This window comes from Podarcis raffonei, chromosome 11 (assembly GCF_027172205.1).
Source record: "Podarcis raffonei isolate rPodRaf1 chromosome 11, rPodRaf1.pri, whole genome shotgun sequence".
In the NCBI taxonomy this organism is placed as follows: Eukaryota; Metazoa; Chordata; class Lepidosauria; order Squamata; family Lacertidae; genus Podarcis; species Podarcis raffonei.
In genome coordinates, this window is record NC_070612.1 from 57,717,457 (window position 1) to 57,729,579 (window position 12,123).

Below are 12,123 nucleotides of genomic sequence, written 5' to 3' on the forward strand. Positions count from 1 at the left end.
TAATGCCACAGCATGCACCAAGTTAAGCTTGAGCAGTTTATTCACCTTAATGGAACTAAAAAGCAAATTATGAAATTAAAATGTGAATAATCTCCATTTCACCCAGATGAAGCCAGTGGAATGTTTAAAATTCTGTTTTCAGAAGTTCACTTCTTGAACATCTGCTATAAATATTTCTGAAAAGAAATGCAGCACAGCAAAATGGTGCTAATTAGTTGATGATTAACTTGTCCTTTGAAGAAATAACTTATCCCCTACATTAGCCGCCATATTTTTTCCACACAGATTTTATTTGCAGCATATTTATGACAACAGCTGAGGGCAAGTCTAATTGATTATTTTCCTTCTGGTTCTCTAATAGGGATTACTGAGTAAACTCTGCATAGCTCCTTAAAGAACTGCATGCTCTTGAACTCTGATTAGCAGAACATTATAATGAGTGCCACCCACAGATTCTAAATACTTCTAACGAACATAGCATATAATTACATTAAATTCAGATCATGTATGAACCCTGCAGCTTTCTCATTCAGCAGCAGAAAAGTAACCTTTCCAATGCAATTTCTCCGATTCGTACCTGAAAGTTTATACTGACTGCTTCCCCAAGCATAAAATAACACAAAGATCACACTAAGCAAACAGCAGACACTATTAGTCACTGGCATATGATGTATCCTTGTAAGGATAAACAACTATAGAACCAACGTTTCAGCAACCTAACATTTCATTTTTGTTCTAGTTTCATCCTTAACATAAAACATTTTCCAGAAACAAGCTCTTTGAGAATTGCTTTTTCTGACATGTTGGTTAATCTCTTGTACGGAAGAAGCACCAACAACCACGACCAGCACTCTGATTACTGTATTGGAGGTAGAAGCAACAAGAAGCCATTGCAGAGTTGATTTTTCTGAGACCTATAAACCCAGAGCAAAACAGCTGCAAATCCAATAAAACCCCTCAGTATTTAACACACAAGAAAGCTGTATCTACAGTACTCCCTCTCTGTATCACAAGAGGTAATTATATTTTTATGCATGCATAAGGAGTTTACAAATGGAATCAACAGAAAACATACATGTGGAGTTGGCTATAGGTTCTAGTGCAAGGTTTAACTGAGAGTCTTCAAGAAGATCAAGCACTGTGTTTAACAGTAAAAAAAAAAGATGCATGCAGTCAACACTTCCATCCTCTGGGAGGAAAAATATATCACACAGCACTAGAAAATAATTATTTTTCAAAAGAAGCAAACAACTCTTTCGCAAGCTTTGGGATTAAATGCTACATCCCATAAGATATAATTATAGATTTTAAACAGTAACCTTGAAACAGATTAGCTTCAAAAACCAGCATCATCATTCCTTAATGAGCTAGTAGCATTGTACTTACATGCCTTTATTAATGAACTGATTAAATAATTAAGGCACCAGCTAAATAGTTATTGTCCCATGGAGCATTTTAAGCCCAGTGCGTTTAACAAAATTAAAATGGCCTACATTGGAAATGGAGAATAAATCGGAACAAAACAGAGATTAGCCTGATGGGTTTTGCTATTGGGGAACCTATCCTTTTTCACTGATCATTCACGGTGAAAAATGAGGCCTGAACATTTAGTTAATAGCTTTTTTCTTGCTTGATGAGATAGAAAAGCAAAGAGTGATAAAGTTGGCATAGGTGCCGACCTTAGTCCAAGATTGAGGGGGTTCAGCGGGTGTCACGTGTTTGTGACATCATGTACAAGATGTTGCTTCATCAGGAGGGGGCCAAGCATGGACCCCAGTGCAGCATGGCTTCAATGGCCAGCAGCTCCTCCTCTCTGGCTCTCAGGAGGAGCCAGTCACAGAAGCCACACCGAAATCAGCTTCCTCTGCCCTCTCAGCACTGCGTGCACTCTCATGTTAAATGTGTATCCTTTTCAGATTCATCCTATGTATACTGAACACTAGATGAAATCCCTGCCCCCATGGGGCTCAGCAGCATTAACTAGTTAACTGGCAGTGTTAACTAACTAACTAACTAACTAACTAACTAACTAACTAACTAAAGTCAGCTAAGCAGCGTTAACTAACAAGAAGGAATAAATTATAGGGAAATATTCAGCAATAACAGACCAGATGTCCGACAGTTAACCTTTATTGAAAATTGTATTTTTAAATGAGTAAGTTTGAAAAATTGATGGTTCAAGTTTCCAGCCCGACTCCCCAAACCAAATGAGTTCCTTTTTCATGCATTTGAGATATTTACTTAACAGTGCTTCGTTTCTGTCAGGAGCCAGTGCCAGGAGTAAATCAGCAATTAAAAAAATAAAAGAAAAGAAACCAAATCAGTGTAGGCCTAGTGATCATACTTGCGAGGACTAAAGGTCCCTGCTTTCCCACCGCTCTCTTAGGCTCCTCCCTCTGTGCCTTCTCCAGCAGCCTAAGGCTCCTTCGCTTTGTCTCCCTTTGCTCTGCCCTCTTCATTTCTCTGTGTGTCCTGGGAGACCAGAGAGGAAGGGAGATGGCCGCAGCAGGAAGCAGAGACCCCTTGATTTTACAGCAGCCTGCTTCATCTCTGTCCCCTCTCCTCTCCTGCCACTGAGTCTGGAAGGCTCTCTGCCCCAGCCTCTTCCTGCTCACTAAACTCTGTTGCCTCTTCAGCTTCTGGTGCCTCCTTCTCCCAGTCTGCTCCCTCTGACCATGCATTGGTGGAGCAATAGAGTACTTCTATTGTTCCACCAACAAGCAAAATGCAAGAAACTGGAAACTGGGGGCAGATAAACCTAATTGCCACATGTAGGTAAAAATGCAGGGATTCCACTTCACCACTGTTTGATTCTCTTGTTTTCTCACTGTTCAACTCTCAAATCACTGATCTGCTGTAAAACAAAATTAATTTTCTAACTCACCACTGTGCGCACGCACATAACAATCTGCAGGGTTATAATTGCTACTCCAAAAACATTTCTCCTGCCCTTTTCCCAGCTCCATTCGCTAGCTTCTCTCAAAAAGCTGCAGATATTTTATGAAGATCCGTACCACGTTTTTTCCCAGCACAAACTGCCAGAAAGATGCATTTCCAAAAACATACATTTCTGATTTTCAAAAACTGCCCCATCCCCTAAAAAGCAATTTCAAAACTACTTACAGTTCAAGAATAAGAATTACATCCATTTTACTTTCATAAACATCATGGAGAGTAATCACATTGGGATGCTGGATTTCCTTCAATATGTTTACTTCTCGTTCAATGTCTTCTCGAGTCACTCCTCGGCGGCTGGATTTTGTTCTCCGTTTCTTGATGAATTTTGCAGCATACTGTGCCCCAGTGCTCTTCTCTCGACATTTCCTTACTACTGCAAACTGTCCACTAAGAAACACAAGACAGTAGGAAAGGTATTTATTAAGTATAGTACAAAAATATTTTCTATTGCTACACACAATAGAAATGACAAAAATTCGGCAGTGGTATATGCAAAATTGGGTTAATATTGGAAAACTGATAAAAAATTATTTGGCAAAAAAGAAAGAAAAGACAAAAATTAAATATGAAAGGAACACAGAAATGTGCTCATACCTGGTGACACCACTGGTCCATTTAGCTCACTTGGTGCTAGCTACGGATTCAACCAATGAGCTGTGAACTTCCCCCAATACAACCACTCATTTAAAAAGAAATAAATCCCTAACTGCAATGTGGAAAAAGTTTGGGGGGTGGGGAATCACTAGAAAAGCAATTTAGCACTAATTAAAATAGGCTTTGAAATGCTGCTCATAACAAAGGTTAGAGTGAATGTGTACCAAACTGGTACCACCTTTTTGATACGTCACTGCCAGAGTCAAAACCCTGACGTTTAAACAAAATAGAGCAACGCTTTAAGGTGGAATCCAATGTAGCACCAAGTCTCTCATTCCATCAGCACAATTATTTATCCATGTACAAGGGAACACCCTCTCACTCAGTGGAGTGAATCCTTGCACTGAATACCACCCTTAAGGGCATCTATACCTGTGGATAGTGCACCCAAATCTTCTGGGGATGAATCCTAAGGAAAATACAGGATGCTGACCATTGGATGCCCCAACGTCCCATAACAAGCACAGTAAGCCTGCAACTTGCTCTCACTTTACTTAGGGGATTGACACCTGCAACCTTACATGAGTGAGGTGGGGGAAATAGATAAATGGAGAACTGGGGGAACCCACTGCCCGCCGTGCCCCATTTCTTTACAGTCATGGGAAAAAGAAAGTACACCTTCTTTGAATTCTGTGGCTTTACATATAAGGACATAATCACCTGTTCCTTAGCAGGTCTTAAAATTAGGTAAATACAACTTCAGATGAACAAAAACAAAAACAAACAACAACAACAACAACAACAATTTATTTCTATCCGGCCCTCCCCGGCCTTAGCCAGGCTCAGAGCAGCTAACAACAAGTAAAAATAGCACAATGTACAGTGGTACCTCAGGTTAAGTATTTAATTCATTCTGGAGGTCTGTTCTTAACCTGAAACTGTTCTTAACCTGAAGCACTACTTTAGCTAATGGGGCCTCCCGCTGCTGCTGCACGATTTCTGTTCTCGTCCTGAAGCAAAGTTCTTAACCTGAGGTAATATTTCTGGGTTAGCGGAGTCTGTAACATGAAGCATATGTAACCTGAAGCATATGTAACCCGAGGTACCACTGTACATAAAACCACACAGTAAATTAATTCTAAAATCAATTCAGAATCAAATTAATTGCAACCATTGGGTTAGAGTTCTTTCTATGAGGATTACAGAAGGAGAGAGGGGGTCAGACTGTGCCCTGGCCAAAGGCCAGGCGGAACAGCTCCGTCTTGCAGGCCCTGCGGAAAGATGTCAAGTCCCACAGGGCCCTAGTCTCTTGTGACAGAGTGTTCCACCAGATCGAGGCCATGGCCGAAAAAGCCCTGGCTCTGGTTGAGGCCAGCCTAACCTCCCTATGGCCCGGGATCTCCAAGGTGTTTTTATTTGAAGACCGTAAGGTCCTCCGTGGGACATACCAGGAGAGGTGGTCCCGTAGGTACGAGGGTCCTAGGCAGAGCCTGTGTCTGCCTTTGCAAGCAGACCCCTAGAACCAAACCCTCGCAAACGCAGTGGACCCACTGTAAATGAATGAAGTGTGGTAATTCCACATTAAATGCCCAGTGTGGAAGCATCCCATGATAACCAAAACTCCAACGTAAAGAAGACTGTTATTTCATTTGAAGGGTGTATTTCATTTGAATTCAGTGTAACCGGTACAGCAATTTAGTTACATGTTGAAACAAATTTCAAAGGTGGCTAAGATCTTCCTTTCTTCATAAGCAACAACAACCCAGGGAGCAAACATTCTGTAGATGATCTCAGTGACTGAACTGCAAAATAAGGGTTCAGGTGGTCCCTAAGGTTCCTTGGACCTAAGTTGTTCCGGGTTTTGTGAGTTAATACAAAAACCTTGAACCTGACTTAGCAGGAGATATTTCTAAATACTATGGAAAATTTGACATTCTTTACTGCATATGCCTATTTTCCAGTGTTAATTTGTTTTGTAATGTAGAAATATCAACAATATATATTACTGATTCATACAATTAAGGACCTGTGGGATTTTTATTACTACAGAGGCAGGTATAAACTGAAATAAGAGAGCTTTCCATGGGTGTTTGTGAGCTGAAGTGTGGGAAGAAATCCTGAAAGCCATTTTGCTAAAAATTAACTACAACATTAGTGTGCTCTCATTTCATTACTATGCCTCGTCACAGCTGCCCGTGCTGCAAATACAGGAAACACTCTGCAGGTTTCAAAAATATAGAGCCAAGTGTCATAGGTTTTATTAGAATTGAAGAGATAATTTTAATAATAATAATAATAATAATAATAATAATAATAATAATAATAATGCCTAGCACTCTACTTAAATAATATTAACTAGCATATATAATTCCCCTCATGGGAGAATGTCAGTTGAAGACATTGAGAATCACAATGAAAGCACTTTGCAAGAATAAGTGGTGTCTTTTAATAACAGTGATTTGTTTGTGATCCTGCAATTCTCTTTGAATTGGTGGATAATTGCTACTCTAAATCTCCTCTGCTCAAGGTGCTTGGCATCAGCCTATACAAGTGTTGTAGGCGTAATGATTTTTCAACCATCTTTCTGACCAGTTAGCATATCATCTGACAGGTAAAATTGTGTTTTAGCGTTTAGACCAGGAAATCATAAGCTGCTGCTTGAAACAAAGAGTGGGGAGGAAGGAGAAGGTGAAGAGGGAATTCACAAATTTACGTAAACGGGCTCTGCCTCCCAGCCCTCTTGTTGTTCTCCAGCACGGATAGGGTGCACATATAAAGGATTACTAATTAGCACAACATGGGCAACAGTAACTCCCATGGCAGACCAACTTCCTTCTCTTTATAGAAAAAGACAAAAAGAATCAGACATTGGAATGTTTATAAAGCTATTACTACTAGATGAAATTATAGTAAGTTGTATTTACCATTTCCACCCCATGCACTGTAATTAATTTAGAAATTCCTTAAGACTTTACAATGCCAGTTTATTAGAAGAAATTTCCCTGAACAAAAAAATTAAGCCTATATGTCTTAAAGCAAGCTGAAGTCCCATCAGTTAAATGGATTTGATTGTATTTAGTTCTGTGTTTCATGGTCTGGACAATACTCAGAAGTTGCTTGCCAACTGAGGTGGATCCACAACACAACCTTTCTTGCAGCAAAATCAGTGCCCTTACTGAGAGGGTTGAGATGGACAGGAGGTCAGCATGGTGAAGGCAAAAGGGATGCTGGACTGATCCTGCTGGTGTGTGCACACAGTGCTGACCTTCCTGTCTCCTCACCCTTCCCAGTAAGGGGCAGTGACTCTACTGACAGGAGGCTGGGTGAGGTGCAATACGGGGCATATTTTTTAAACTTAATTTTTGGGTTTATGTCTCTGGAAAATTATTATGTCTCATTTCTTAGAAGGAGGGGAACGATGAAGACAGGCAAATGCACACAGATCAGTCTTGACCAAATAGAGATTAGTCTGTTAAGCGACAATGGAAAAGCTATTGTTCTATGAATAGTACTTTAGCAATAAAGATGGTAAGGGACCTCTTTCAAACCCGTCAATTTAAAGCCACAGCTTTTTTAAAAACAGATGATACTGTCTTTTCTTTTTGTCAACTGTGTGAAAAGCAAAAATTAACAGAGGCAGCTGGAACTTAGGGAAGTTGAAAAAGGAAAATGCTAAGAAGTCAATTCATGATATATTCATAGAATGTATCACACTCCCTCCCCCCCGCCCCCAGGAGATATATACAAGATTTTCACTTATTGAAAAACTAGCTAGTATAGTAATATTTACAAAATGAACAAATATTTTAAAACTGGTTTACACTGCCTCCCACATCTGCCTGAAGGGAGTACAAAAAAGCCCAACACAATGATAAGATAATACAAAATAAATGCAGCTGAAATTGAAAATGAACAAATTAAGTGACATGCTGGATTAAAAACCAACAGAAGCCTCTGTACACAAATATGCTTTGACGGAGGTGGTGAAAAAGTATAAATGATTTTGGCTTAGTTTGGAGGGAAGGTGATTCAACATATGGGATAGCACCATAGTAAAGGCTCTCCCCCTGGTTGTACCACTGCTTCATTCTCTTTATGATCCAGTGCAGATGCACAACTGCCAATCTCTTAAACATGCTTTATGGGGTGGGCTTGGCTTGTGAGCTACCTTCCCTTCTGTCTGACTTCTCTGTTCTAGCACCAACTCATCCCTCCTTTCCAAACATTAAACATGATATAGTGTTACATCTAAATTGGCACCAAATGCATTAGCTAGCACTAACCAGAATTTGAAAAACAAAATAAAAAACAGCTTAAATCTTCATTTAAAGCTCTGGTTAGTAGTACTAAGGTAGTGTACAGACTGTCTTCCCCAACCTCACATCCTCCAGATGTTTTGGACTACAACCATCATCAGCTAGTACGGCCATTGGCCAAGGATGATGGAAGTTGTAGTACTAAACATCTGGAAGGCACCAGGTTGAGGAAGTCTGATGTAGCCTTCAGTTTGTGTTGGTGTGAAGTCTGGATAACACTTACAAGAGAAGGAGGATTAATATGGAAGAAGGGAGGGTGTGCACAAATGCCCCCACTCATTCTCTTAACCATGGGATCAGCATGGTTGAGGGATTGTCAATATTACATCTGTACGGAGCCTATACATTCAGGCGATGTATCCATAAGCTCAGTTATGTTTGAACCTATTTCAACATACAAATCATGCTTTGTGAGGGACAGACAAATCAGGACATCAACCACAGTGTGAAGCTGGTTTGCAAACCAGTTTCTGCTGCTGACATATGAATTCACAAATTGAGAAGCCACACTTCTTAATCTCAATGGGCTACTACAGAGACACGAAGTGAAGAACTCAAGAAGTTATGTGCTGCACATGGAACAAGGATGGGAAAGGCTGTTCTTAGATACAGAAGGAATGAGTTGAGTGTGCACAAAATTATCAAATATAAAAACCCTTGCATAATATTCATGTTGAGCAGGATGTAAGGAAGGTGTAGTAAAAATAATAAGGGATGTGCCATAAATCTCTAGATTAATTTGCTGGAATTTTAATGCTGCCTGATGCCCAAGGCTATGAATTATAACACACTAAAAAGCCAATATGAAAACATTAAAAGCATTGTCCTAAAAAACAAAAACACCACTTATGAACTAATGTTATGTTAGATGTATCCACCTTGTGAAACCTTGTGATAGAAAGCAGAGTTTAAGTACAAGTAATAATGAACAAACAAACAAGCGCTTCAAATTGCAAAATGAGGTGATACTGCATTTGCACATGTAAAATGCTAACTGGTGCTATTTAATCTGTTTATATTGCAGTAATTCTTAGTGATAATCTGGCCAATTTTATATTATATTTTATATTAAAGATTTTATATTAAAGATCATACAAGTACATATCGTGAATGACAGATTGTGGAACATTACCTAATCAGAACAAACTGGTTGCATAGTTTGATAATCTAGAACACACTGTAAACATGTAACTTCTGATAATAACAATAATTTCATGACCTGCTTTTTTCCAGTGGGGGGAGGGAGGGTTTATTACTGCAACTTGTTGCCCATGAGAAAGAGAAAGCAAGCAAGCAAGCAAGCAAGCAAGCAAGCAAGCAAGCAAGCGTTTGTGTGAGTGAGAATGAATCTAGTAAGGAATCTGTACACCTTTTCACCACCACTGGGCCTGTGAGGGACTTTGCAACTATGATTAAGCATTTTGCTGACTAAAATCACTCACGTTCAGTCAGTGAATGTTAAACTGGGCTTGTTAAACTGTAGGAACTTTGTTTTGTTTGACAGCTTTTGCTTTTTGTATTGATGCTTTTATTGAAAGTCACCTTAATCTTAAGCCAAGAAGGAGTGCTAACACAAACATTGCCGTAGCTAGATAAATAAATGGAGCACACTCGTTTGTTTACTTTTTCTCACACACCTTCCTGAAGAGACATTAGTCCTGGTAGACAGTGTATGAAAAAGAGCAACTGATGCCTCGCAAGTCCTGCTGTTTGGAACTTTTAACACACAAACGCACACACAGAGAGATTCAAGGCAGATCAAATTTCGAAAGTTGATCAAAGAAACATTCAACTCAGCAACATGAATCCATGATTGAAGGAAAGCTATCATAGGAGGAAGAAGTGAATGTAAAATGACCAGGGAAGAGCAATGAAAGAAATTTGCCATTTGGGGGAAAAAGGTGTAAGTTGAATGTGAGAAGGAAATTACAAGAGCTTTGTAAAAATACTTTGAAAGGGATGTAGGGTTGGGAAGGAAAATACCAACAAAAATGCCTCCTCCATTTATGAGTCTGTGGACTCTACCTAAAATGAGTAGAGGCAAAATTCTCATCTCAGCCTTCCTGACTTGAGGAAATGGACAGGTGCTTATTTCTCAATAAATATGCATAAATTGCACAGATAATTTAACTATGCCCAGCCACACAACCATCTATCTGTGCCTTTGGCAATAAGACTAATACTGTTATGTACTGAAGTTCTCACCCTGGGCCAGCAGTGGGATACTGTAGATAGTTATGCAAATGAAGGATCAAAAGTGACGTCAGGTGATTGGATAGTTTGTATGCAAATGAAGGATCAAAAGTGACGTTCAGTGATTGGCTAGTTACAGAAAATGGTTACTGTTGCATTTTAGTGGAGCTCTATATAAGCAGGCTGACTGAGCTCCTCAGTTCAGTTCTGTTCCAGCTTACAAATAAAGAGTTGCTTTGGAAGAATCGCTGTGTCGTCTGATATGTTCGCCCACAACTTAACAAATACATTACAAACCGCAGCGAAACTACTATTGTCCTGTGAATAGCCACAATTGGTGTAATTTTCACCGTCTGTATCTTCTGTATTTCATTTCCTCCTTGACCTCCCTGTTCACAATTCCTACTGATCCACAACTGTTTCTGTATATACGCCTGTAGCTCTGGTTAACACTTCATACATCTGATGCAGTGGCCAGTGTTAGAAACTGAGATATGAAAGCAAGGAGCTAAATGGCACCTTAAACCAAGGTTATGGGCGCAACAACGGAATGTCTAAGCACACTTTTTTTATAACAATACAAAGCTGAAAATGAATGAACTGCAGCTAAAATAAAATGTTAATTTTTCACATGGTCTAGTCCTTCCCTTGCCCTCCCCACTAATATTCTCAAGAGGGTCTCTTCTCTAGTCTTCAAAGTAGCTGGAAATGGGGAGGCAGAAAAAGGTCCTCCTTTCCTTCCACTCTGCAGTTTTAATATGAAATCTTAGGTGCAGTACTGTGCCCAGAGCTCAGAAACTACTCACGCTAATGAAATTCCCTGTCGCAAAATGCGCCTAGAACAATGGGAGTTTTGAACACTGGCAGTGGATTGTAGTCCATAAACGTTTATTCAATAATAAGCGTGTATGTCTTTAACATGCCAAAAATGTTGTTTTTGCTGCAGGAAACTATTACAGCTAAGCCTCTGGAAATTGTTGTTAAAGTTTTTCTGTTCTCTTTTTTTACATCCTCTTTCCGTTTCCTGTATCTCGTAAGAACTTTAGCATATTTGTTTCTTCCAGATTATCATCTGTGGGTGCTTCAAGACCAGGCAGCTCCTAGGAGCTCACCAAACATTGGTCTTCTGTTGTAAGCTACATGTTGAATTTCAATTGACTTCCTACACCAGGGGTCAGAAAACTTTTTCAGCAGTGGGCTGGTCCACTGTCCCTCAGACCTTGTGGGGGGCTGGACTATATTTGGGGGGGGGGGAATGAACAAATCCCTAGTGTTAAGTTGTGGGAGAACATATCAAGACGACACAGTGATTCTTCCAAAGCAGCTCTTTATTTGTAAGCTGGAACAGAACTGAACTGAGGAGCTCAGTCAGCCTGCTTATATAGAGCTCCACTAGAATGCAACAGTAACCATTTTCTGTAACTAGCCAATCACTGAACGTCACTTTCGATCCTTCATTTGCATAACTATCTACAGTATCCCCCTGCTGGCCCAGGGTGAGAACTTCAGTACATAACACCTATGCCGCACAAATAACCCAGAGATGCATTTTAAATAAAAGTACGCATTCTACTCATGTGAAAACATGCTGATTCCCGGACCGTCTGTGGGCCGGATTTAGAAGGCAATTGGGCCAGATCCGGCCCCTGGGTCTTAGTTTGCTTACCCATGTCTTACACTTTGGGGCAGTATAGCACTTTTAAAGTATACAGTATATATCTTGCTGTGCTTCATCCATACTCACGAGCATAACATAGATATGTGAAGAGGGAACATGCAATGTTAAAAACCATTTCTTAATTTGTGCTCAACTATTTTTTAAATGTCAGTGCCACTGTGCAATTTGATAGCGCATTTAAAATCAACAATTTTTGCATTTGAGCTAGAACACTTTCAATTAAATATATTTAATGGCAAGACCCACACAAGCTAACGGATTGGTTAAGCATGCAACTAAAATGACACTGGCAAGAAAAACACGAGTGAAGGTGTGTGGAGGTACATAGCAATTCACATAATGCAGCTCTCCGAAAGAAAGAAAAATGCCCAAGCGCTGGGCACT

At 39.8% G+C, this 12,123-nt stretch overlaps 1 protein-coding gene across 3 annotated transcripts in view; it reads right to left on the reverse strand.

Moving 5' to 3' along the window:
- The window catches only part of DAPK1 (death associated protein kinase 1), an 80,749-nt gene that overhangs the window by 47,311 nt on the left and 21,315 nt on the right, over positions 1–12,123 (reverse strand). For 2 of the 3 annotated variants that reach the window (XM_053409145.1, XM_053409144.1), the window contains exon 3: positions 3,124–3,345. In XM_053409145.1, the coding sequence (XP_053265120.1) occupies positions 3,124–3,345 (222 nt within the window). Of the gene's footprint in view, positions 1–3,123; positions 3,346–12,123 lie in introns of those variants that run through there. The other variant, XM_053409146.1, reaches the window with a different exon arrangement.